The sequence below is a fragment of the Pseudopodoces humilis genome, chromosome 7 (assembly GCF_049639895.1).
Source record: "Pseudopodoces humilis isolate 2021_Gansu_Grassland_sample_001 chromosome 7, ASM4963989v1, whole genome shotgun sequence".
NCBI classification, from domain to species: Eukaryota; Metazoa; Chordata; class Aves; order Passeriformes; family Paridae; genus Pseudopodoces; species Pseudopodoces humilis.
Genome location: NC_142206.1, coordinates 60749483 through 60774770, shown reverse-complemented (window position 1 = coordinate 60774770; position 25288 = coordinate 60749483). Strand labels below are relative to the sequence as shown.

At 53.7% G+C, this 25288-nt stretch overlaps 1 protein-coding gene across 5 annotated transcripts; it reads left to right on the top strand.

Moving 5' to 3' along the window:
- The first annotated feature begins 1234 nt into the window (after positions 1 to 1234).
- On the top strand, positions 1235 to 25245 carry GNG2 (G protein subunit gamma 2). 5 transcript variants are annotated; one of them, XM_088058175.1, is made up of 4 exons: positions 1235 to 1456; positions 19528 to 19590; positions 20540 to 20655; positions 21664 to 25245. In XM_088058175.1, exons 3-4 carry the CDS (start codon positions 20569 to 20571, stop codon positions 21790 to 21792), a joined length of 216 nt encoding a protein of 71 aa, XP_087914301.1. In that variant the 5' UTR covers positions 1235 to 1456; positions 19528 to 19590; positions 20540 to 20568; the 3' UTR covers positions 21793 to 25245. The 5 variants fall into 5 exon arrangements, with proteins under 5 accessions (XP_087914301.1, XP_005528634.1, XP_087914303.1 ...); XM_005528577.3 differs by having other exon boundaries at positions 19524 to 19590; XM_088058177.1 differs by lacking the exon at positions 1235 to 1456 and adding an exon at positions 11208 to 11228 and having other exon boundaries at positions 19524 to 19590.
- Positions 25246 to 25288: the final 43 nt, after the last annotated feature.

Here is a 25288-nt window from a genome sequence, read left to right as displayed (position 1 = left end):
CAGGAGGGTTCAGAAGGGTTCAGGAGGGGTTCAGGAGGGTTCAGGAGGGTTCAGGAGGGTTCAGGAGGGTTCAGGAGGGGTTCAGGAGGGGTTCAGGAGGGTTCAGGAGGGTTCAGGAGGGGTTCAGGAGGGGTTCAGGAGGGTTCAGGAGGGTTCAGGAGGGTTCAGGAGGGTTCAGAAGGGTTCAGGAGGGTTCAGAAGTGTTCCAGGAGGGTTCAGGAGGGTTCAGGAGGGGTTCAGGAGGGTTCAGGAGGGGTTCAGGAGGGGTTCAGGAGGGGTTCAGGAGGGTTCAGGAGGGTTCAGGAGGGGTTCAGGAGGGTTCAGGAGGGGTTCAGGAGGGTTCAGGAGGGTTCAGGAGGGTTCAGGAGGGTTCAGGAGGGTTCAGGAGGGGTTCAGAAGGGTTCAGGAGGGTTCAGGAGGGTTCAGGAGGGGTTCAGGAGGGTTCAGGAGGGTTCAGGAGGGTTCAGGAGGGTTCAGGAGGGGTTCAGGAGGGTTCAGGAGGGTTCAGGAGGGGTTCAGGAGGGGTTCAGGAGGGTTCAGGAGGGGTTCAGGAGGGTCCAGGAGGGTCCAGAAGGGTTCAGGAGGGGTTCAGGAGGGTTCAGAAGGGTTCAGGAGGGTTCAGGAGGGTTCAGGAGGGTTCAGGAGGGGTTCAGAAGGGTTCAGAAGGGTTCAGAAGGGTTCAGAAGGGTTCAGGAGGGGTTCAGGAGGGGTTCAGGAGGGTTCAGGAGGGTTCAGGAGGGTTCAGAAGGGTTCAGGAGGGGTTCAGGAGGGTTCAGAAGGGTTCAGGAGGGTTCAGGAGGGTTCAGGAGGGGTTCAGGAGGGTTCAGGAGGGGTTCAGGAGGGTTCAGAAGGGTTCAGAAGGGTTCAGGAGGGGTTCAGGAGGGGTTCAGGAGGGTTCAGGAGGGTTCAGAAGGGTTCAGGAGGGTTCCAGGAGGGTTCAGGCTGGGTTCATGGGGTGGCTGCAGGAGCTGTGGGTGTGGGGGGCAGCCTGGGGGTCTCAATGGGGCAGGAGAGGGACAAGGAGGCAGAGAGGGACCGCGGGACGGGGACAGAGGCAGGGAGAGGGGCAGGGCAGGAGGCAGCGGGGTCTGGGCTAAAGCGATCCGCAGAAAGCCGGGGGATGGCAGCGGAGAGGAGAGCAGGAGGAGGAGGAGGAGGAGGAGGAGGAGGAGGAGGAGGAGGAGGAGGAGGAGGAGGAGGAAGTCGGGGCTGAGCCGCTTCCTGTAGGCAGCGGGATGAGCGCAGACAAAGCTGGGTGGGGACTCGCCGCTCGGGGCTGCTGCTGACCACCCTCCTCCTCCTCCTCCAGCGGCCGCATCCCTCCTGCCCTCCCTCCTCCATCCCTGGCTCCATCCTTCCCTCCATCCATCCCTCCATCCATCCATCCCAGCGTCCGTCCGTCCGTCCATCCCTCTGTCCGCCCCGCGGGGACCGGGGCATCGCCGCCCGCTTCCAGGTACGGCCGGGCCCGGGGGGGAGCGGGGGGAGCACTGGGAACACCGGGAATACCGGGATCACTGGGAACACTGGGAGAACTGGGATCACCGGGATCACTGAGATCACCGGGATCACCGGGAGCACTGGGAACACTGGGAGAACTGGGATCACCGGGATCACTGGGAACACTGGGAACACTGGGAGAACTGGGATCACCGGGATCACCGAGATCACCGGGATCACCGGGAGCACTGGGAACACTGGGATCACTGGGAGCACTGGGATCACTGGGATCACTGGGAGAACTGGGATCACCGGGATCACCGGCTCTGACCGCCCCGTCCGCACTGGCGCAGCCGGGGCTGGGCAGGGCGCTCCCACCCCCGCTGGCACTGACCCCCGTGGGGACCGAGCCGCTCCGAAATCGGCAGAAAATCCCCCCAAATCCCGCAATCCCCGCATCCCCCGACCCCCCCGGGACCCCACCGGGACCCCACCGGGACCCCACGGTCTCGGGGGGCGATGGGGTCGCAGCCGCCGGGGGCTGGAGCCGGGAAGGTGCCTTGAGCAGGGAGCTCAGCTCCCGACAAAGGTTGGATTTAGAGGGTTTGATCCTCCTTAATCAGCTGATTTCCCATCACAGGCGAGGCTTTCTCCCTTGGTGAATGAGACGTAGTGTTCTTTCTTTTCTTTCTTTCTTTCCCGATTTTTTTTTTTTTTTTATTATTATTATTTTTTTGGTAATCACGGGAAGGAAGGAACGGGGAGACTTTTCCCAACCCCAAATCCCTGCAGCAGCCTCAGCTGGGATCAGCCCCAGCCTGGCTCGGAGGGATTTGGGGATGATGTCCATGCAGCTCCATCCTGCCATCCTTTCACTGTCCCTCTGCCAGCATTTCTGTCAAAATCCCGATTTTTCCCAGCAGTGCTTTGGGTGAAGGATTCCCGGGAAAATCACCGGGAAGATGAGCTCAAGGAAAACTGGTCCAGAGCTCGCTTGCCCCAGTGGGAGGGGGAAATTCACCAAAAACCTGTCAGAGGGAAGATTTGGAGTGGATATTGGGAGGAAATTCCTGGCTGTGAGGAAGGGGAGGCCCTGGCACAGATTTCCCAGAGAAGCTGTGGCTTCCCCAAATCCCTGGAATTGTTCCAGGCCAGGTTGGAGCAGTCTGGGATAGTGGAGGGTGTGGATGGCAGGGATTGGGATGGGATGGGATGGGATTTAAGGACCCTTCCAATCCTCATCAGCGATTCCACGATTCTCACCTCCTTGGTGGAAAATGATTTATATTTAAGGAGAATCCTGCCGCACAGCGATACCTCCTCATTAATCAATTCCTAATGAGCTGCTAATGAACTTAGAGCACGGGCAGCGGCTCGGAGCAGCCGCGATCTGCCACTGGCTTCTTTCTTCCCCTATTTCCCTCTGCCCTCCCGGATTGCTCCCGATCCATCTCCTCGCTCCTGGGGAAGGGGCTGGGGCCGTGTGGATGGGTGGCACCAGCCCATCCCCTGGCAGCAGGCACTGAGGATTTTTCCTTATAACTGGATTTCCCTGAATGCAACTGGAGCATGCGATTTTAATCCTCTTTCCAACCATATGGCCGCTGGCTGGATTGAAATATGACTCAATTAATTATTGCCAGGAAAGCCCCGAGGCCAAGCCTTTCCCTGGGAGGAGGTTTGGAGGTGCTCCCGGGGCTCCAACGGGGCTTTTCTCACCCTGTGCTGTGGGATTCAGGGATGAGGCTCAGCTCCATCCCACCCCAGCTCCTGAGTTGGCCCTACAAGGTCCAGCTGCTCCTTGGCACCGCTTTTGGGGCTTTTTTAGGTGTTTCCAGCCTTGAAGGAGGAGGCAGGGATGCTGCTTGATGCAACGTGCTGCTCACCTGGAGCATGAGTCTGGCAGCCTCAGCCCCAAAATGGGATATCCCCAGATTGGGAGAGAACCTGTGCTCCTCACACAGCCCCAAAATGGGATATCCCCAGCTCAGGAGAGAACCTGTGCCCCTCACACAGCCCCAAAATGGGATATCCCCAGCTCAGGAGAGAACCTGTGCCCCTCACACAGCCCCAAAATGGGATATCCCCAGCTCAGGAGAGAACCTGTGCCCCTCACACAGCCCCTGCATGTGCCCATCCTCTCTCCCAGATTCCCTGGGAGCTGCCAGCTCTGATCCCAGTGGATAATGCACCAGCCTGAAGGATCCCAGGGTTTTTTTCTCCTTGCAGCCATGAGCTGGTGGTGGCTTCGTGGGGCACATTTTGGATTTGGGGGAGATGATAACTGAGGCTGCTTCATGGCAGGGAGGGGTTCTCAAGATCAGGAGTGGACAATTCCAGAGGGATTCCCGTGGATTGATGGCTGTGAGCCGGTGAAGAAGCTCTATTTATAATTATTACATTTATTATTTTTATTAATACTAATATTATTATTATTACTAATCCCCCAAGCCCTCCTGCTGCTTTGCCACCCCGTGCCAGGTGGAAAATGCAACAAAAATGCAATTTTCCCGGGGTGGCCAGTGCCATCCCACCTGGCAGCCCCGCTGGAATTCCAGGGGCTCCCGAATCCCGGTGAGTCACCGAAGGAGGACAGCCAGGAGCCGGCTCTGCCTGTTTCCATAGTAATTAGGGCTGGAGAGACGGTGCCGGAGCCCCACGGACCCCCCGTGTCCCCAAAAAACGCTGCCAGGGGCGGTTTTCCCACTCCATCCCAGCCGGGATGCTCCAGGCGGGCTCTCCCGGGATCGGGAGCTGCTCCCTCCCGCTGGATTGCCCCGTTTTGGGCCGGGATTTGGGGACTCACCCTGGAAAAAAAACCATTTTAGGCACGAGTGGCAACAATTCTCGGTGTGACTTCTCCAAGGGTCTCATTCCTGTGCCTGGAGCGGGGTGGGAAAGCAGGGTGGGAAAATGGGATGGGAAAACGGGATGGGAAAATGGGATGGGAAAATGGGATGGGAAAACGGGATGGGAAAATGGGATGGGAAAACGGGATGGGAAAACGGGATGTGTCCATGTGTGCTCACAGCCAGCACGGGAGCAGGAGGAACGAGCTGAGGGATTTGCTTGGATTTTCAGTTTTTCGTGCTTTTCTGGCTCTTTTCTCGTTGTTCTCCCTGTCTGGGCTCCGCCTCTTGGTGGGAAGGAGGGATGGGGGCAAAGGCAGCGGGAGATGGAGCCCCATCCCATGGAATAAGCTGTGGGTGCATCCTGGTCCGCTGACCACGGAATTTTTTGTTTGTCCTCTCACGGTTTTATTCCCTGCTCGCTTCCAGCCCTGCTTTCCACGTGCATTTTTTCCTTCTGGGTGCCACATGCACCCCAAACTCACTCCCTTGGGAGCACAGGAGCGCTTTTCCACCCAAAATCCCGGGGGGAATGGCCGGGGGGGGTCTCCTGGCCCTGCTGCTCGTGGGGAAGCTCGGGATGGCTGCTGGAGAATCGGCTCCTCCACACTGGAGCTCTGAGCTGGGAAGGACGGGATCCAGCTGCCAGGAGAACACGGATTTGGCTCCGTGGAGAAGCCAGGCTTGCTCCAAACCCCATCCAGAGTGGCTGGCATGGCGCTGGTCGGGTGGGGATGTTGGATCAGGGCAGTGATTAATTAATGACGCCTTTTATTAGGGATGCGCGAGGGAATCGCGGCGCTTGGCGGGCGGGGAGGCAGCTGGATCCAGGATCAGGGAATCATGGAATCGTTGTGGCTCGGGCTGGAAGGGATGGAAGAGACCATCTGGGATGGGCAGGGATGCAGCCTGGAGTCTGAAATCACTCATCTCCTGCGTTTCAAGGATCCAAGGATCAGTGGGAATAAAAATCCCGTCTGAAACAACATTGGACCAAGCCTTGAGAAACCAGCTGAGACACCCTGGATAATTCCTGGGAATCAGCTGCACCAGGACCTGCTTATCCTCCCAAACACAATTAATTTTCACCTTATCTCGTCCTTCCCTGGCTTTTCACTCGGCAGTTTCCTCCCCCTGTTGTCTTGTCATCATCATCCTCGTTAGAACCCCGGTTAATTAGCTGATCCAAGGGAAGCTCCGGTGCTGCTGGATGTGGTTGGAGTTCTGTGCTGTGGGTGAGGCTCTCGTGGAGATTCCTGAGCTGCAGCTTGGTCATTCCAGGGGTGCTTCCCAATCCAGGAGCCGCTGGATAAGCTCCTTTGGCTGAGCTGATGTCTCAGTTTAACAGGTTTATCTTCCTGCCCTCTCTTGCTCTCCCCAGGGCTTTGGGGAGGAAAGCTGGCTCTGTCCATCCCTGGGAACAGTTTTCCTGGCTGGAAAGGTCCTGGATGCAAGAGGAATCTGTGTGAGACACCTTGGAGCTCATCAGGAATCCCTGATCCCTCCAAAGGGGAAAAAATTCCTTGGCAGAGCATGGGATATTCCCAGTGCAAACTCCTCGGTGTTCCTGCTTTCAGCATCCTTCCTCCCGCTGCATCCTCTGTCCAGGGGGATAAATCCCAGCCCCAAAGCCTGGCTGCTTCCTCCTTTCCCTGTGCCCATCCCTGGCACCAGTTTTGGGGTTTTTTTCGGCATTTCCAGCCTTGAAGGAGGAGGCAGGGACGCTGCTGGGGTCAGCGTGCTGCTCCCTCAGAGCTGGGGACCACGGGGACATCGGTGCCCTGTGGCACCCTGAGCAGCGACACAAACCCAATCCTGGCACATTCCCAGAGTAAATCCCAGCTGAGGATCCCTCTCCTCCTGCACCTGCCTGGCTGGGAGGAGCTGGAGCTGTTCCCAAGGCTGGCACCTCCCAGAGAAGGGTGACACTGCCGGGCTGGGTTCCTGCGCTAATTACGGTCATTACGGTCATTAAGGCCGGGTTTTGTGTCTCTCCTGTCGCTGCTGCTGTGCCAGGAGACTTCGGGCTTAGATCCCTGGAACTCTTTCGGTTGGAAAAACCCTGGAGAAAATTCTTCAAGTCCAACCATTCCCACCCACATCCCCAAGTGCCACATCCACGAGGCTTTTAAATCCCGCCAGGGCTGGGAGCTCCACCCTGGGCAGAGCCAGTGCCTGGAATTCCTGGGCGATTTTTGCCAATTCCCTTTTAATAATTTTAATAATTTCTCCTCCTGGTCCCTTTCCCAGGGAACAGACGTGGTGCTGAGCCCCTGCAGCCAGGGAAAAGCCACCACCCTGGTGGCTCCCCGGGGCCAGGCAGTGTCTGCAGGGATGTGGAGGAGTTTTCTCCTGGATCTGTGATCCTGGATCCTGAGCTGTGTCCCACAGGAGACACCAGGAGCTGGATGAAGCTCAGGAATATTTCAGCTGTTGCAGAATTCCCCCTGGGATGGCCCAGGGAGCACAGCCAGGTGTCCAACAGCCCCAACCTGTGATCCCCTTAAGGGGAATTCTGAAGGGGAATGCTGGAAGGATTCTTCAGGCTTCAGTTGTGTTCAAATCCCCCCTGAAGCCGTGAATTGGTGTTGTGGGTTTGGAGGAGCCGTGTTTTGGGGTCATTTTGGGTAAGAAAGCACCAGCTGGTGGCTGATGTGAGGTGCTCAGCTTTGATTTGATTCCTCCTTGGAGCCTTTGGATTTGCCCTGGAGCAGGGAAGGGAGGGAAGGAGGATAAAGAAGGTGTTGAGAGTCAGGGGAAATGTCTTCACAATCCCACTGGTTCTGGGGATGCCAGGACAGTGCCAGCCTGGGATGTTTGTCCTTGTTAGGGCTTTGTTCTGTCTGCAGGGAAACCTCGGGAGAAACAGGCAGGGCTTGGTCTGAGCCTCCTGAGGACAGGGAAAATTCCCAGTGCTCGGGATCCAGAGGAGGCCACAGAGCTGGGAATGTTCAGCTGGAGAAGAGAAGGATCCAGGGAGAGCTCAGAGCCCCTTGCAGGGCCTGAAGGGGCTCCAGGAGAGCTGGAGAGGGACTGGGGACAAGGGATGGAGGGACAGGACACAGGGAATGGCTCCCAGCGCCAGAGGGCAGGGATGGATGGGAGATTGGGAATTGGGAATCTGCTCTCACCCATCACTCAGGGCAGCTCAGAGCTGTCCCCATGGCTGTCACATGTGGGTCCCCAGGATGTCCTGCAGGAACATGGCCAGGTCTGCTCCATGCTCCAGGTCTTCTCCACTGGTTCTGCAGCAGTTTGGGGTTTGTAGCTGGGCACCGGCCATCAGAGCCCCCCTGAACCTTTCCTGATCAACCTCCAGGCCCGTGGCTGCTGCTGGAGCAGCTCTGATCCAGCTTCCCCACCTTGGGAAACGCCAAACCTTGCCCAGGCCTGGTGGATTCCGTGGCTTTGTGTAGAACCTTGGCAAAGGGGCAGGGACACGGTGGGGACAGAGCTCCAGCGTCACCCTGGGACAGCTTTGGGTGTTGGGAAAGGCCTTGGCTTCAATTCTTGAAGTCTGCCAGCGCTGCATCCCTTGGATTTTTGATCTCCTGGAGACGTGGTGGTGTTTGTGCAGCCCTGGCCCTGTCACGATCCCTTGCATTATTTATCAGCTGATTTCATAGAATTGCTCAGCCTCACATCCTTGCTCTGGTGCTTCCCTCACTTCCCACTTGATGCCAGTGGGGAGGGGAAACTCTCCCTCCTCCTCCCTCCCTGCACACTGTGAATAAAAATGGGGAATAAAGGGAATAAAAGGATTATTTGAACGCAGCGAGCCAGGCTTAAGGAGAGGAATAAGCAGCAAATAAGGGAGGTGCTGATTATTATTTTTTAAGCCTAAAATCTAAGCCCTGTGTAAGTGTTTCTATTAAATGATGTGAAAGTTAGGCTGGTTTGGAATCCACGCTGCTCCTTCATCCTGCCTGGAACTGAGGAGCAGCTGCTTCCAGTGACTTCACAGCTCAGGAAAAACACAGAAACCCACAGAAAGTGAGCTTTCCCAGGAGCAGGGAAAGGTGTTTAACCCTGGGGAAAGCAGCTCGTGGTGCAAAGGCAGCGATTCCAGAAGGATTAAAGCTCCGGGAGTGGACACGGAAGGGGATAAATGAAGCACGTGAGGGATCCGTGCTGGGAAGGGAGGGAATCCAGCTGCCTTGTGCTGCTTAATCCAGGCTTTGCAGCCTAAAATTTTCATCCTTTGTAATTTTTTTTTTTAATTTCTTTTTTGCCTTGTAAGTGTAAAAGCACCGCCCAGGCTGGCGGCTTCTGCTGCCGCCTGCGTATTCCCGGCGTGTGTCATCCCACAGCCGGCATGGTGGGAAAAGCAGGGCCCTTGACTCAGCAGGAAGCGTGGCAGGGATGCTTTGCCAGGGTTTTGGGAGAGGAAAAGGAGCCAGTTCAGGGATTTAGGGGCTCTGTAGGAAAGGTGAGGTGTTGTGAGGAGGTCAGTAAGCGATGAGGGCGGGGGAGGATGGAAACCATCCAAGGAATGGTGTGGGAAAAGCTCCGAGGGAGCAGCTGGGGAGGGAAAAGGCAATTTTGCTGTTTGGCAGGAGCAGCGTGGTCAGGGGGATGTAGGAGGGTCAGGCCTGGAGCAAAGGGGAGCTCTGAGCACACCTGAGCTCGCTCCTGCCCCAGTTCTGCCACGCCAGCCGTGCCCTGCTCTCCTCTCTCCTCGGGCAGGGCCAGCTGTGCTCGGAGCCAGGGCCTACTTTAGCCTGGAATGCAGCAGGGCTCAGGGGAGAGAGGCAGCAGTGCTGGGGCATGGAGTGAAATTTAATTGGGATGATAATGTGGGTCAGCCCGGCAACCGAGCTGGGAGCGGCAGCACCAACAACCTACTTCTGCCAGCCCGCCCAAATAACCCGGTTTGGGCTCTGCCAGGGCTCCAGCCCTGCCTGCATCAGCTCCTGCCTGCATCAGCTCCTGCATCCCTGCCTGCATCAGCTCCTGCATCCCTGCCTGCATCAGCTCCTGCATCCCTGCCTGCATCAGCTCCTGCAGCCCTGCCTGCATCCCTGCCTGCATCAGCTCCTGCATCCCTGCCTGCATCAGCTCCTGCATCCATCAGCTCCTGCATCCCTGCCTGCATCAGCTCCTGCATCCCTGCCTGCATCAGCTCCTGCATCCATCAGCTCCTGCATCCCTGCCTGCATCAGCTCCTGCATCCATCAGCTCCTGCATCCCTGCCTGCATCAGCTCCTGCATCCCTGCCTGCATCCCTGCCTGCATCCCTGCCTGCATCCATCAGCTCCTGCATCAGCTCCTGCATCCCTGCCTGCATCAGCTCCTGCATCCCTTCCCAAATCCCTGCTCACATCCCTGTGTGCATCCCTGCCCAAATTTTATCCACATCCCTGCTCACATCCCTGCCCAGATCCCCACACATCCCTGCCTCCATCAGTTCCTGCATCCCTGTGTGCATCCCTGCCCAAATCCTGCTCACATCCCTGCCCAGATCCTCACCTGCATCCCTGCACATTCCCACACACATCCCTGTGTGAATCCCTGCCTGCATCAGTTCCTGCATCCCTGCCCTGATCCTCACATGCATCCCTGCCTTGATTCCCACACATCCCTGCCTGCATCCCTGCCCAAATTTTACCCACATCCCTGCCTGCATCATTTCCTGCATCCCTGCCCAAATCCTGCTCACATCCCTGCCCAGATCCCCACACATCCCTGTGTGCATCCCTACCCAAATCCCTTTTCCACATCCCTGCCCTGCCCTGCATCCCTGCCTGTGTCCCTGCCCACGCCTCTTTCTCCATCCCTTCCTGCATCCCTGCCCTCATCCCCATTGGTTTGGAGAACCCCCCCTCACAGCCCCAGGCTGGGAAATGTCAGAGCCAGCACGAGCCACACGAAATTCCTTTTCAAAGTTATGGATTGTGGAAATACAGAATGCACAGGGAATTTTTCCCCCCTTTTTCCCCTCCTTTCTTGCTTTTTTTTTTTTCCCTCTCTTTTCCCTCTTTTTATTTCTCTTTTTTCCCCTCCTTTTAAACCATTTTTTCCTCTCCTTTTCATCTTGTTTTTTCCCCTCAGAAACCTGCTAAGCCCTCCCCCGTTCCATGTGGCTCCTCCACCTGCACATTGGGATGGGGCCCTCAGCAGATGTCTCAGGGATGTGAAACCCTCAGAGCACCAAGATAACGGGGTTTTACCCCAAAACCCACGCCTAAAACACACCAAATCCCCCAAAATTGTCACACAACTCCCATCTCCATGTGCTGCAGCCACTATTGGAGTAGCTCTGAGGGCACCAGCTCTGGATGCTGGGGAAAAAAAAAAAACTGGGAAAAAAAAATCGAATCCCTGAATGGTTTGGCTTAGAGGAGACCTTGAAATCATCCTTGCCATGGGCAGGGATAATTCCCTTTATCCCAAATTGCTCCAAACCCTGTCCAACCTGGCCTTCAACACTTCCAAGGATGGGAGGAAAATTAATACAGGAAAAAAAAAAAAAGGCAAAAAATAAACTCCCAGCCTCGTTCCTTCCACCACAAGGATGGGAAGAGAAATTCCAGGCAGCAGCCCTGGGAATTCTCAGCACTCTCAGATGGGCTGTGACCTGTTTGCTGTATTTGAAGCTTGAAATAGAGCCTTATGAGTAATGTGGTTCAGGTGCTTATCACCAATTAATTAATTCTTTTGCACCGTGGATACCTAATTAAAGCAGTCTCAGGTAATTCCTGGGGGAGGGGCTCAGATTATTGGGGCTATTTAACGGGGTTGTTTCTCTGCTGATGTAATTTGCTGGGTGATTCCCAGAGGCTGGGAAGGGTCATTGGGCTCCCTGTGAGTGTTACTTAAAATAAAATTCTAATAAAGGTTTGATCGGGGTGAAATCATCGGGGGATGATTTCTCATCACGAGGATTTCTGCAGCCCAAGGCTTTGTAGGAGGGTTTTTGTTTTTTTTCTGGGGAAAAAGGTGAGGCTCTAGCCAAAAAAAAAGGGATTTGGGATTTATTTGAGCTGAAAAATGCTTTGCAGAGGGGTGGGCCTGGCACAAACCCTGGCAAAATCCACATTTTCTGTGGATTTTCTTTCCCCATTTCCTGTGCTCACATGGAGGGTGCCCCTAAAATAGGATTTTTTTAACCAAATCAGGGCAATGTCTTGTCCCAGTTCCTCTGGGGTGGTTTTGTCCCCACACCAGCGAGCAGGGGTTGGTAAATCACGGAATCCTTGAGGATGGAGAAGATCCCTGAGATTCTGGAGCCAAACCATTCCCCAGCCTTGAATTTGGGGTGATTTGTGTGAGGCTCAGGGCGGGTTTGTCCCTTTCCAAACCCTCTTGGGAATGTGATGCTGGGAGAAACAATTCCATTTGCAGCTCTCCCTTCATCTTCCCTTCCAATCCTCATTTCCCATCTCCCCATCAGGATCTTCATCTTGACCCTGGCCAATACTCGAGAGCAGGATGCTAAAAACTGAAACCCATGGCTGGATATGTTAATTAACATGAAATAATAGCTCTTGGCTGCTTCCCTTAATTAAGGGTCAGGAGTTCAGAGCTGGATGAGCAGATGAGGAAGGAATTCCTGGCTGGGAGGGTGGGGATGCCCAATCCCTGGAAATGTTCAGTTCCAGGCTGGATGAGCAACCTGGGATCGTGGAAGATCGCTTGGAATGGGATGAGCAGTCTGGAATTCTGTGATCCGTGTGCTGGAGATCCATCTGTGGATTTTGGGGAATTTCTGAAGCTCCTCTCCTCCACTCCTGTGCTGCAGCATCCTCCAGTCCCCTGCTGACCTCTGGGTGTTATTTAACATTTTATTAAACCTTAAAAACCCAACCCAACCCCCAAAAAAAACCCCAATTAAACCTTAAAGCATTTTCATTTTCGGTGAAGCCGAGCCCTGGTGGAGGCTCAGAGCTGGAGATGGTGTGACAGGATGTGTGTCCTGCTGGGGTGTGACAGCGTGTGACAGCCCTGGCCCCTTCCCTTGTGGGTCACAGCACGAGGAGATGCCAGCCTTGCTCCCCAAAATCTGGGCATCCTCATTCCCCAAAATCTGGGCATCCTTATTCCCAAAAATTGGGACATCCTTATTCCTCATCATTTGAGCATCTTTATTTCCCAGTATCTGGGGTACCCTCATTCCCCAAAATCTGGACATCCTCATTCCCCAAAATCTGGACATCCTCATTCCCCAAAATCTGGACTTCCTTATTCCCCAAAATCTGGACTTCCTTATTTCTCAGGATTTGGGAATCCTTATTCCTCATCATTTGAGCATCTTTATTTTCCAGTATCTGGGGCATCCTCAATCCCCAAAATCTGGACTTCCTTATTCCTCATGATTTGGGCATCCTCATTCCCTGGTATTTGGGCACCCTCATTCCCCAAAATCTGGACTTCCTTATTCCCCAAAATTAGGACTTCCTTATTCCTCAGGATTTGGGCATCTTTATTTTCCAGTATCTGGGGCATCTCTATTCCCCAAAATCTGGACATCCTCATTCCCCAAAATCTGGGCTTCCTCATTCCCTGGTATTTGGATGTCCTTATCCTTCAGAATTTGAACATTCTTATTATTCCTCAAGATTTGGACATCCTTGTTCCCAAGTATTTGGGCATCTTTACTTCCCAAATATCTGGGAATCCGTATTTCCCTCTGTGTGGGCTTTGTTATCCCTCAGGATTTGGGCAGCCTTGAATTTCCCAATATTTGGGAATTCTTATTCCCTGGTATTTGGGCATCCTTATTCCTCAAAATTTGGACATCCTTATTCCTCAGGATTTGGGCATCTTTGTTTTCCAGTATCTGGGGTACCCCCATTCCCCAAAATCTGGACATCCTTATTCCTCAGGATTTGGGCACCTGGGAATTCCTTATTTGCCCTTTATTTGGGCATTTTTGGGCATCCTTGAATTCCCCAGTAGCTGGGCATTCCTCAATATTTGGGCATTCTTGTTCCCTGGTATCTGGGAATGTTATTCCTCAGAATTTGGGCATCCTTATTCCCCCAAGGTGAGGGAACACCCAGAGCCTGATCTGCTCCCACCACTGGGATTATCCCTTGTGCACCAACACCTTTTTTCCCAGGATTTTCCCCCAAATAACGGGCCTGGAGCAGGCTGGGGGTTTTCTCCATCACCAGCACATTCCCCAGTGGCATTCCCATGGTTCTGGACCCTTTTTTCCAAGCCTGGAGCAGATCTGTGCTCCCTCCCTGTGCCACTGGGATGGAGAGAGCCAAAATCTTGGGATTTAGGATGTAGGAATGGTGGCAGGAGGGAGCAGAGCAGACATCCCAGATCCTTCACCTGAACAATCTGGTTAAAAAAAAAAATTAAAAACCACAAAAACCCTAAAAAACAAAAAAAAGGAAGTGGAGCTGGGTTCCTGTTTACTTCAGTTTGAGCTTTTGGGGCTCAGAGAGGGAACAAAGAGCTGCAAGTGATGCCCACGGGGCAGGGATTGCTCCAGGGAAAAGGGACAGAGCAGGAATTCGAGGCTGGAGGTGGGTGAAGGGCACATCCCCATCCCTGGCAGAGCCAATCCCGCTTCCTTTAAAACCCAAACCGGGGATGCAAACATCGGGAAGTCACCCCGGGATAATTGGGGAAGAGGAAAAAACCCAAACTTTGCCTTGCCTTGAGAATTCCCATCCTTGGACAGGGCTTGGAGCAGGCTGGGATTTGTGGGAGGTGTCCCCATGGCAGGGCATGGGATGAGGTTTAAAATCCCATTCCCAACCAAATAATTCTGGGATCAATAACTGGGGCTGAAACCCAGTCCCACCCCTCTCCCGTTGGATCGGATGCTGCCGGGATAACGAAGCTGTTTCCATGGAAACCGGCTCGTGTTTTTTCCCCACTCTGCTGGCTTTTAATTGATTTATTTATTTATCTAGCAGCACATCTCTGACCTGCAAGCTGCTTCCCAGGGATTTAAACACTGTTGGACATCCAGGATAAAAAAAATGGCTGGGAAAGGGAATAAAATCCCTGTGGAGAGGGGCTGGGAGCTGTGGCTGGAAGCAACACTGAGGATTAAGGGGGTTTTTTTGCCCCAGAAAAGGCACAAATTGAGCTCAGACCATTTTCTCTCCTCGAGAAAGGAGTGAAACATGTGGAATTTGGGTGGATTAAGGCTCCATTCCCAGCCAGATCCGTAACTCCTGCTGGGATCAGTGAGACTATCCCATCTCCCACCCCCTGGAAAACGTGGCTCTGCTATTTTCTATTTTGCCTGTTGTATTTTTATACTTTTCTGGATAAATTTAGCAATTTTTTTTGGTTTGTTTCTTTCAGCTGAGCCACCTATTTTTAGCCATGGCTTTTAGCAAAAGATGCCTGGCAAAGCCATCCAGCCCCTCACAAGGGGTTCCCACGCTCCAGGAGCAGTTTTATTCCCAGTTATCCCCTCTGGATGCTGCATCCTGCCTGGTTTGGGGGAGGAAAAGGCAATTTTTGGGAGAGCCTGCTTGTCTCAGTGGGGATTCAGCGAGCTGGGATGGGCTCAGCTCTTGGGAAGTGCCGGGACAAGGAAAAATCCCAATGTGAATGAGATTTGGGACAAATCCCTCTATTGAAATACCCAGCCTGGACCAAAAAAAACCATTTTCTGGACCAAAAAACCCCCTTTTCTGGACCAAAAAACAACAAAAAAAACACTTTTCTGGACCAAAAAACCCACACCCTTTTCTGGACCAACCCCCCCCCCCCTTTTCTGGACAAAAACCCCCACTTTTCTGGACCAAAAATAAACCTTTTCTGGACCAAAACCCCCCTTTTTGGACCAAAAACCCCCTTTTCTGGACCAAAACCCAACCTTTTCTGAACATAAAAAAAACCCTTTTCTGGACCAAAAAAACCACTCTTTTCTGGACCAAAAAGCAAACAAAAAAAACATTTTCTGGACAAAAAACCCCACCTTTTCTGACCCAAAAAAATACCTTTTCTGCACCAAAAAAACCACCACATTTTCTAGACCAAAAAAAAAACCCTTTTCTGAACATAAAAAAAACCCTTTTCTGGACCAAAAAACAAACAAAAAAAAACATTTTCTGGACAAAACCCCCCACCTTTTCTGGACAAAAAAAACCTTTTCTGGACAAAAAAAAACCCCTTTTCTGACCAAAAAAACCCCATTTTCTGAACCCAAACCCCCCCTGCCTGGTAAGAACCATCCTGATCCCTGCTCTCCCCAAAATCCTGCCTGTCCCAGTGGGATTCACCCACTTTGCTGGAGCCGAGTGGAAAATGCTGGTGCATCAGGGATGGAAAATACGACTTTTTTTTGAAAGCAAGGAGCAGAGAGGCTGCTGCTTTCACCCCAAAAAGGAGCTGGTTTTGGGGTGGGTGATGCTGCTTTATTTGTTTTATTGTTTATTAAAATTTTATCTATTTAAAATTGAATTTTAAAATTTTAAAATCGTAAAGTTTGGGTTGGATCATAAAATAAATATATGAAATCATAAACCTGTGGGGTGGTTCGGGTTGGAAGGGATTTAAAGCTCATCTTTTTCCACCCCTTGCCATGCACAGGGACACCTTCCATTATCCCAGGTGGCTCCAAGCTCCATCCAACCTGGCCTTGGGCACTTCCAGGGATGGGAAAATGCCATTTTTTTTAAACATTTAGCAGAATTCCAATCTCCACCCCCATGGACCTTGAGCTAAAACCCAACTAAGAGAGGAGAAAGAGCTGCTGGGGGCGGTTAAGCTCCGATCCCATGGGTTTGGAGCTGGAGCTGGTGATGGATCCTGTACCAGGCACGAGGATTTCAGGATCCTCTCTGCTCCTCAGCCTCTCAGCTCTGTGCAAAGCAGGCAGCAGCTGGCACTGACGAGGAGCTGCCAAACGAAGCTTAATTAGTCCTGCAAGCAGAGCTGGCAGCTGTGGAGAGCCCAGGTTGGCAGGGAGGGATGGGATGGCAGCTCAGCACCCAGAAATGCTCCTTTTGCAGGGGCTGCTTTGGGCTGGATGTGCCATTTGGTGTGGAAACGCATCCAGGGATGCAGCTGGGTGGGATTGGCAGGGATGGAGGAGGGCTGGGTGTCCCTTGGCCAGGAGCAGTAGTGGCTTTTAGCTCAGAGCATTTCAAACCTCAGTCTCATCCCATCAAGCTGCTCCACATCCACATCTGTTGAAGGTTTGGGCAAAGCTGGAATGAGTAGACACAACTTCAGCAGCTTCATTCAGGGGTGTGCCTCGCTGTTTGCCCGCCTAAATCCCAATTTTTGGTGCCTGTTTGGGCTGGGTGCTGCCAGTGACAGAACAAAAATGTCACTGAGGTGTACCAAAGCCTCTTCCTCCAGCAGACAGCCACAAACCAGGTGGGTTTTTGGAGCTTAGGGACCAACTTGCAAAAATCTGCAGCAAAATTTTCATGTCCAGACTTTTATTGCCAGCGTTTTTTCATGGAATTCGTGGGCAGGGACACGTTCCCCTATCCCAGGGTGCTCCAAGCCCTGTCCAGCCTGGCTTTGGACACTTGGCTCAGCTTTTCTGGGGAGCCTGTGCCAGGCTCTCACCACCCTCAGAGGGAAGAGATTCAAGCCAAGCCAAGCTGCTGGAGCATCCTCCTCTCCTTCAACCCCCAGTTCCTCTTTACTCATTTCAGCCACCCCAGAAAGGATCCTCAGATCCGGGGGGGGGGAAAATGCCGAAATATTTGAGCGTGGCGTTTAGAAGGAAGTTGATTTTCCAGGTGTTGTGTTTCCTAGCAGGGACATCCCCCGGGGAATGGGAACTTCCAGATCCAGGATTGGAGATGTGATGGATGCAGAGAGCCTGCCTGACCCCATTTGGGGAATTTGGGTGTTCCCAGGGTGGTGGAGTGATGGCAGCCCTTGGATTCCAGGTCACTCTGTGCCAGCATGATCCCAATTAATCTCCAGCTCTCCCTCCATCAGAGCTCAGCAAAATCCCGAGAGTGAAACTGAAAACCACCCAACGTTTCCTGGTCATGCCATTATCACAGGAGCTCGTGCTGAGCTCTGCCTGCACTGGAAGGAGTTTCATGGCATTCCCAAGGGAATTCAGGCTGTGCCTTATTTCCCTCACTCAATGGCACACGTGTGTGCCTGGATAATGGGATTCCTGCCTTGGAGCCCACAGGTTAATGAGTCCTTCCTCGTTATTTTCATGCTGATGATGTTGAACAGGGCCAGGACATGGATGTTGTCTCTTTTGGGCTGTAATTACAGCTCGGGATCCTGCCAGGTTGTTTTGGTGTTTTTCTGTTGGGCGTGGAAAGGGTTGGATTTGTTTAAAGGGGTGCAAAAAGCTGGAGAGGGGCTTTGGACAGGACACAGGGAATGGCTTCCCACTGCCAGAGGGATGGATGGGATCTTGGGAATTCCTGGCTGCGAGGGTGGGGAGGGACTGGAGTGAATTTCCCAGAGAAGCTGCCCCTGGATCCCTGGAAGTGTCCAAGGCTGGAGCTTGGAGAAACCTGGGATAGGGGAAGGTGTCCCTGCCATGGGATGGGATGGGATGGGATGGGATGATGGGATGGGATGGGATGGGATGATGGGATGGGATGATGGGATGGGATGGGATGGGATGGGATGGGATGGGATGGGATGGGATGGGATGGGATGGGATGATGGGATGGGATGGGATGGGATGGGATGATGGGATGGGATGGGATGGGATGGGATGGGATGGGATGGGATGGGATGATGGGATGGGATGGGATGGGATGATGGGATGGGATGGGATGGGATGGGATGGGATGGGATGGGATGGGATGATGGGATGGGATGGGATGGGATGGGATTTAAGGTCCATTCCAACCCAAACAATTCCACCTCTCTATGATAAACACAATCCAAACAAAACAAAACCCATGGAATTTTGGGTTCCACACCTTCCCGGGGACACAGTGGGATCCTCTCTTTGGGATTTAAAAGCTGCTTTTGTGGCTGCCCCTTGGAGCAGCTCCACCGGGGCTGCTTTCCGGGGTGGGACTTTCACCAGCTCACTTTGCAGTGTCACCTGCTGCTTTTGTTTTTAGTTTTGTTATTCGTGGTGGAGGAAACGCCCCAGGTTTCCCCAGGGGTGGAAATGCTCCAAAACCATCGCTGGCCCCAAACTGGTTCTCACTTGAAGCACCTGAGGGTGTGGTGGCTCCTGGTGGCTCTGAGTTGCCCCAGAGGTCTCAACCTTGTCCCAGCAAGCTGGTGACCCCTCCCAGGAGGGTCCCACTCTTCCCTCTCCGTATTTTTGGGGCTGTTTTCCCCATTTTTGTGTCCCTGGGGATGGCTTTCCTTGCAGGAGGGTTGGATATACAGAATTATTTAAAGGATCAGGGCTCTAACAGCCATACAGATGCTCTCAGCCGTCCTCCCTGCTCCCATGGATCCCAAACATGGAATGAATGAGGTCCCTGAAGTGATTCCCTGCCGCTGGAGCAGCTCCTTTGTATGAAAGGGCACAGCATGGAATTGTTTAGGCTGGAAAAGCCCTCTGAGATCGAGTCCTCAGCACTGCCAACCCCACCACCAACCCCTGTCCCCACAAGTGCCACATCCAGACACTTCTGGAACACTTCCAGGGGTGACATTTGCTGCCTCTGTGGCACCCAAACCAGGCAGCAGCAGCAGCTTGGAACCTGCTCCAGAGCCCTGGAGTTCTGGTGACCTCAAACAGAAACCTTGGAGTTCTGGTGACCTCAAACAGAAACCTTGGAGTTCTGGTGACCTCAAACAGAAACCTTGGAGTTCTGGTGAAAGGCTGGACCTTTCCCAGCTGCTGTGCCAGAACCACGGCGCATTCCAGGGCTTTGCAGGGAAAGGAGGAGCAGGAGGGATGAGCCCTGCTGCTCAAACCCTTCTCCAGCCGTGAAAAAAGAGCGGGGAGAGATGAGCTAAACCCCCAGGGAAACAACCCACGGGCTGAGCTGAACCTCCAGCGATGGCACCGAGGGGAGCAGATCCAGCCAGGAGCTCGGGCTGGCACTGGGAGCTGGGCTGGAGCGTTTTGGCAGCATTTCCCATGAGATGCTCCTTCCAGCCCAGCACCAGGGAGTTAAATCCTGGCCCTGTGCATCCTCCAGCCCTGGGCTACTTGCCCGCTGACTGAAACCTCTTCCTGTGCTGCAAACCTCGCTGAATGCAAACAAAAACTGTCCCTGGGGGCTGGGCTTGCAGGGCTCAGGGTGGGGGACACACAGAAGGAGCCTGGGGATGTCTGTGAGGGTCCCTGGTGCTGTAAATGATGGACCCATGGAGCTGAGTTTTGTTTTCTGTTCTCTTTATTTGAAGGCAGTGAAGGGCCAAGAGGAGCAGAGCTTCCCTTAGAGGCACAAATCACCCGAGAGATCGGCTTCTGGTAAAAAACAGCCCCACCTTGTGCTCCCCTCCTCATCCTCAAACCTGGCATGACTCCTCCTCCAAGCACAGGCACCACTGCCAGGCTGATTCTTTCTCTAAATCCATAAATCCCTCTCTCCAAGCGCTCTAACCCCCCTGAGATCATCTTGAGCTGGGCATGCCCTCATCTTTTCCTTAAAACACCACAATTCCCTTATTTTAGGGCTCGTCCCATCGCCCAGGGGTCTCGCTGTGTCCCGCTATTGCAAAATAAAATCCCATTTTGGAGCTGGCAGGCAGCTCCAGGCAGGCAGGAGCTCTGCTGGAAAACACTTGCTGCTGGAGGAGCTGGATGCTGGGATTCTGCTGCCTCTGCCAGAGCTCTCTGCTGCTAGAAAGTGCCGGAAAAACATCCGGGATCCAGCCTGCCGTGGCCTTAATGAGCATCCCCCGCCTGCCTGGGGTGGAAATCTCGAGAAACAGGAAACTCCAGCATCCTGTTTAGCATCTCAATGTGCAAATTGGCAGCAGGGACACGGCCAGGGGAGGCTGAGGGACACTGGACACACGCTGGGCAGCGGCTGGGTGATGGGCAGGGAATGAGTCTGGCACGGAAATCCCGTTCCTGGATTTTTGTGGCTGTTGGCGGGCTTTGATGGAAGAGCAAAGCGCAAAGCGCAGCTCAGCTGGGGTCCTGCTGGGCTCTGCACAGTCCCAGTGTCACCCCAGTGCCACCCCAGTGCCACCCCAGTGCCACCCCAGTGTCACCCCAGTGCCACCCCAGTGCCACCCCAGTGCCATCCCTGCCCTGGGGACAGTGGGGAGGACACCGTGTCCCTGCCCTGGGTCATCATCTGCCATCCTCACCCCTCATTTTGACGGCTCTAACGCGGCCTCAGCCCATCCCCTGGGGTCCTGCAGGGCTGGGAGCATCCCAGCGGCTGATCCCGCTGTTTTCCTGCCCACAGCCCATCCCGGGAGCGCTCCTGGCCTGCCCATGGCTAGCAACAACACTGCTAGCATAGCACAAGCCCGCAAGCTGGTGGAGCAGCTGAAGATGGAGGCCAACATCGACAGGATAAAGGTTGGGATGCTTGGGAGCCGCCTCTGGGAGTGCTGGGAGGTGGTGGCTGCTGGCCAAAGCTCGTGGAGGGAGCTGGGATGCGGAACCAGGCGGTGTTTGTGGGGGATTCTCTTATTTTAAGTGATCTTGAGGGCCCTGGCTGAAGGCAGCGGGAGCTGGGATCGCAGAATCCGGGAATGGTTTGGGCTGGAGGAGACCTTAAAGCCCTTCTCGCTCCATCCTCCTGCCAGGGACACCTTCCACCATCCCAGGCTGCTCCAAGCCCCATCCTGGACGCTCCCAGGGGTGGGAGGCAGCTGGAAGCATCACCTGGAGCCCCGCCGGGTGGTGGGAAGGAGTGACTGTCCCCAGAACATCTCAGCTCCTTGCCAAGAGCTTAAATCCAGGGAGAGAAGTGCTCCAGGGCTGGGATGAGCTCCGGTGGCCTGGGAGCTGCTGCCATGCATTTTTGGGGCTGTTTTCCCCATTTTTGTGTCCCTGGGGATGGCTTTCCTTGCAGGAGGGTTGGATATACAGAATTATTTAAAGGATCAGGGCTCTAACAGCCATACAGATGCTCTCAGCCGTCCTCCCTGCTCCCATGGATCCCAAACATGGAATGAATGAGGTCCCTGAAGTGATTCCCTGCCGCTGGAGCAGCTCCTTTGTATGAAAGGGAGTATGAAAACTCCACCACGGAATGCTGCTCCGTGGTGGGATAAAGAGCGAGGCTGGTGGGTGAGGGCAGGAAATTCCTGCCAAGGGATGCTAAAGTCAGTCCTTGTCTGGTTCAGGAGAGGAATGGGGGAAGGCTGGGAAGGCTGGGAATGGGAATACAGCCAGCTCAGAGCCCAGAGGTGAAGAACCAGCCCGGAACCAGCCCCAGCAGGGCCGCGCTGCTCCGTCCTCATCTCAGATCCGATATTCCCTGCCCGGGGATGCTGCCAGCCCTTCCCTGCTGGTGACACCTCTGCAGGTGGGATGTCCCCAGCACAGCCTGGCCCTGACATGGGGCTCCTCCTTTTGCAGGTGTCCAAAGCAGCAGCAGACCTGATGGCGTACTGCGAAGCCCACGCCAAGGAGGACCCTCTATTGACCCCTGTCCCGGCCTCAGAAAACCCCTTTAGAGAGAAGAAGTTCTTCTGTGTGATCCTGTAAACCCTGGAGGAGCCTGACGGGCACTCAGGCCACCCTGAACACTGATGTAGAGTTTTTAGGAATGGGGACGACCTGCTGGTCCGCAGAATTTAAACAAAAATAAGTTAAAAAAACACGGCCTGGAAGCTACAGAGATGTGCATGTTTAAAGAACCTGGCCACCTTTGGGGGAATCAGATGATCTGCATTGCCAGGCAAAAGATCTGAAGTCTGTAGAGTTGCCTAGAAAGAGAAAAACAAACAAACCAACAAAAAAAACCCCGTGTAAAGAATAAATCTGTGTCACTTTTCTGCTCACAAAATTGTTCGATTGTTCCATATTTAAAGCACCAGAGCTGTGCTGAGCAAAGTTAACTGCTAAGGATGTGTAAAAACCTTCTTGGAATGATGTTGTTGGTTTCTTTCCAAGCTAATAATTTTGATTTGTCGGATATATAGCGACAGGTTCGGTGGCTGTGCTGTTACTCAATGTTTGGTCTTGTGCTTTTTTCATTTCTGGCTGTAGCGTAGCAGGGGAGGGGTCCAGGGGACAGCGGCAGCTCCATGTCCCCAGCAAACCCCGCTTTTTACCATTCTCTCTATGGTTAGCTTTGGTTCTGCAAGTAAAAGTGATTCCTGTGTCGTGCTTGGTGCTTCATGGCCCTGTGATGACATTCAGTGGTAGTGCATGAGAGTTTAATTCCGTTCATCCGCTCCAGACTTTGCTTTTCTAGCGTTTGGCACCACGTGCTGGTGGAAGGAGCCGTAGGGAGGAGACAGAGGCGATTCTGAAAGCAAAGAGAGCTCCTGAGATGCCTTAGATGTGCCTGAAATACCTCCTGCCCTAGGGCAGGTGCCAGCCCGGGTGCAGGGCGAGCCAGAAATCCCAAAATCAAAGTCGACCACTTCTTTCCGGGTCTTTCCTTTCTCCTACACCTCCGTGCCTCTGCCCTCCTCGCTCGGTCCCGCTCTTTTCCCCGTTCCTGGTAGCGTTTCCTTCCCTTGGGGATGGTCTGGAATGTTGCTGGCGTGTTGCTCAGTGCTGGGATGCTGCTTTGTGGTGGGATGCTGCTTCAGGGTGGGGTACAGCCCCATGGTGGGATGCTGCTCCTCCATGGAATGCTGTTCCACGATGGGATACAGCTCCATGGTGGGATGCTGCTCCTCCATGGAATGCTGTTCCACAATGGGATACAGCTCCATGGTGGGATGCTGCTCCTCCATGGAATGCTGCTCCATGACGGGATACAGCTCCACAATGGGATGCTGCACCTCCATGGGATGCTGTCCCACCATGGGATGCTGTTCCATGGTGTGATGCTGCTCCATGGTGAGATGTTGCTCCATGGTGGGATGCTGCTCCTCCATGGAATGCTGCTCCATGACGGGATACAGTTCCATGGTGGGATGCTGCTCCTTCATGGAATGCTGCTCCTCCATGGAATGCTGCTCCATGGTAGGATGCTGCTTCTCCATGGGATGTTGCTCCATGGTGAGATGCTCTTCCATGGTGGGATGCTACTCCACCATGGAATGCTGCCCCATGGTGGGATGCTGCTCCACCATGGGATGCTGCTCCACCATGGAATATTGCTCCTCCATGGAATGCTGCTGTTCCACGGTGAGATGTTGCTCCTCCATGGAATGCTGCTCCTCCATGGGATGTTGCTCCATGGTGGGATACAGCCCCATGGTGGGATGTTACTCCAAAACGGGATGCTACTCCATAGAGGGATTCTGCCCCTCCATGGAATGCTGTCCCTCCATGGGATGCTGTCCCTCCATGGAATGCTGCCCCTCCATGGGATGCTGTCCCTCCATGGAATGCTGCCCCTCCATGGGATGCTGTCCCTCCATGGAATGCTGTCCCTCCATGGGATGCTGCTCCATGGTGGGATACAGCTCCATGGCAGGACACTGCTCCTCCATAGGATGCTGTCCCACCACAGGATGCTGTCCCACCGTGGGATGCTGCTTTACGTTGGGATGTTCCCACCCCTTCCTGCCCCCACCTCCTCTCCCATTCCCGTTCCCGCTGCCCCCTCACCCCGTTGGGAAGGGCCAGGGGAGCAGCCCTGGGAGCCGTGGGGCTGCCCCTTCCCAGAGGTGCCTGATTCCCTGTTTACACACGGCCTGGGCTCCGTGCCAGGCTGGGGAGTTATTCCCAGGTCTGCTTCATCTTCTCCCGGCTCTCGGGGGACACACGCCACCTTTCTGGGCTCCTCCTGGGGTCCACGCTTTTGTGGATGTGGCTTGTCTCTCCTTCCTGCTGCTAAACACCTCCTGGCTTTCCCTGCCCATCTGTCCTCCTGGGAAACTTTGGGAATCGTCACTCTGGGAATCACAACGTGGGGATTTATGTACAAAACGAGCTGGGTGTCACAAAGGGGTTTGGGGGTCTGCGCTGACCCCGCTGAACCGCTTCTGAATCAGGTGTGAGCTTAAAAATCCCTGTGGATCCGGGAGGGCAAGAAGTCTTTCTGTACCTTTTGGTAACTCTTTCTAGCCCGTAAAAAATAGTGCTTTTTTTGTTTTTTCTACCTTTTCATACTCTTTTTCTAGTTCTTCTACAGAGAAGGCCAGTTCTTCTCGCTGGACTCCAAACTTTTGGCACCTGGGAATGTTTATAAACCACGAGTAGCCTAGATGGTCCCAGCCCCCACTAATTCCCCCAATTTTGATCTTTTTACTACAGCTCCCGTAGCTTTAGGATGAGGGGTGGATGAAGTGGTTTTCTCTGCAGCTGGTTTCACTCTTGGTGTTATCAGGCAGAGATATAAAAACCCCATCCTGAGTTTTATCTTTTCTTTTTAATCAGATTTGTTGTCACAGAGAGAGTGAAGCGCAGCCGGTCTGACCCGGGGCTCCCACCCCACCCCTTCTCAAAAACCCTCACAAAAGTGGTTTGTAATAAATTTTTTTAACGACTTGCCTGTTTTACAACTCGAATTCTTAATAACTTAGACAACAAAATAAACCTGCATGAATACAGGGGAGCGGGGAGGGGGAAGATTTTCAATTAACCCAAACTACTCATTGAAGGTGTTTTACGTTGCTGGCCTTGATTTCCTGTTGGTTTTGCTGTTGCCATTGGTGTGCTGCCAGGTATTTCCCCCCAGTATTTCTATTTACACAGATCTGCCTTTGTTAGCCTGCCAAGGTTGTTTCCCCTCCTCAAAACAAAAAAATCCCACCCATCCCTCCATCCCCATGCTGGATTTCCAGCCTGGTCTCAAACGACATTCCACTGCCCCCAAGGCTTTTAAAGAAAATAAAATCTGGAGTACTGGAAAAAAAGGACTTTTATTGTCTGCAAAGGTTGCTGGTGGCGAGTCTGTCCATGGGCTGCCATCCTGCCAGCAGCAGGATTTTGGGGAGGGGGTGGTTGTAGGCGAAAGCCAGTCGTGGTGTAGCGCATCCCCATCCCACATGGTCTGTGTACTCGTTGGAAATAAACTTTTTGGATTTGTTTCAAGCCTTTGGAGATGCTGCTCTCTGCGTGCCGGCCCCTGGGGAGG

What these genes read in the sequence shown, in the direction of transcription:
- GNG2 (XM_088058175.1), top strand. Translation starts at nt 20,569, where the DNA reads ATGGCTAGCAACAACACTGCTAGCATAGCACAAGCCCGCAAGCTGGTG. An exon ending in CCAACATCGACAGGATAAAG is followed by an intron (nt 20,656 to 21,663) that starts GTTGGGATGCTT and finishes CTCCTTTTGCAG; the next exon opens with GTGTCCAAAGCAGCAGCAGA.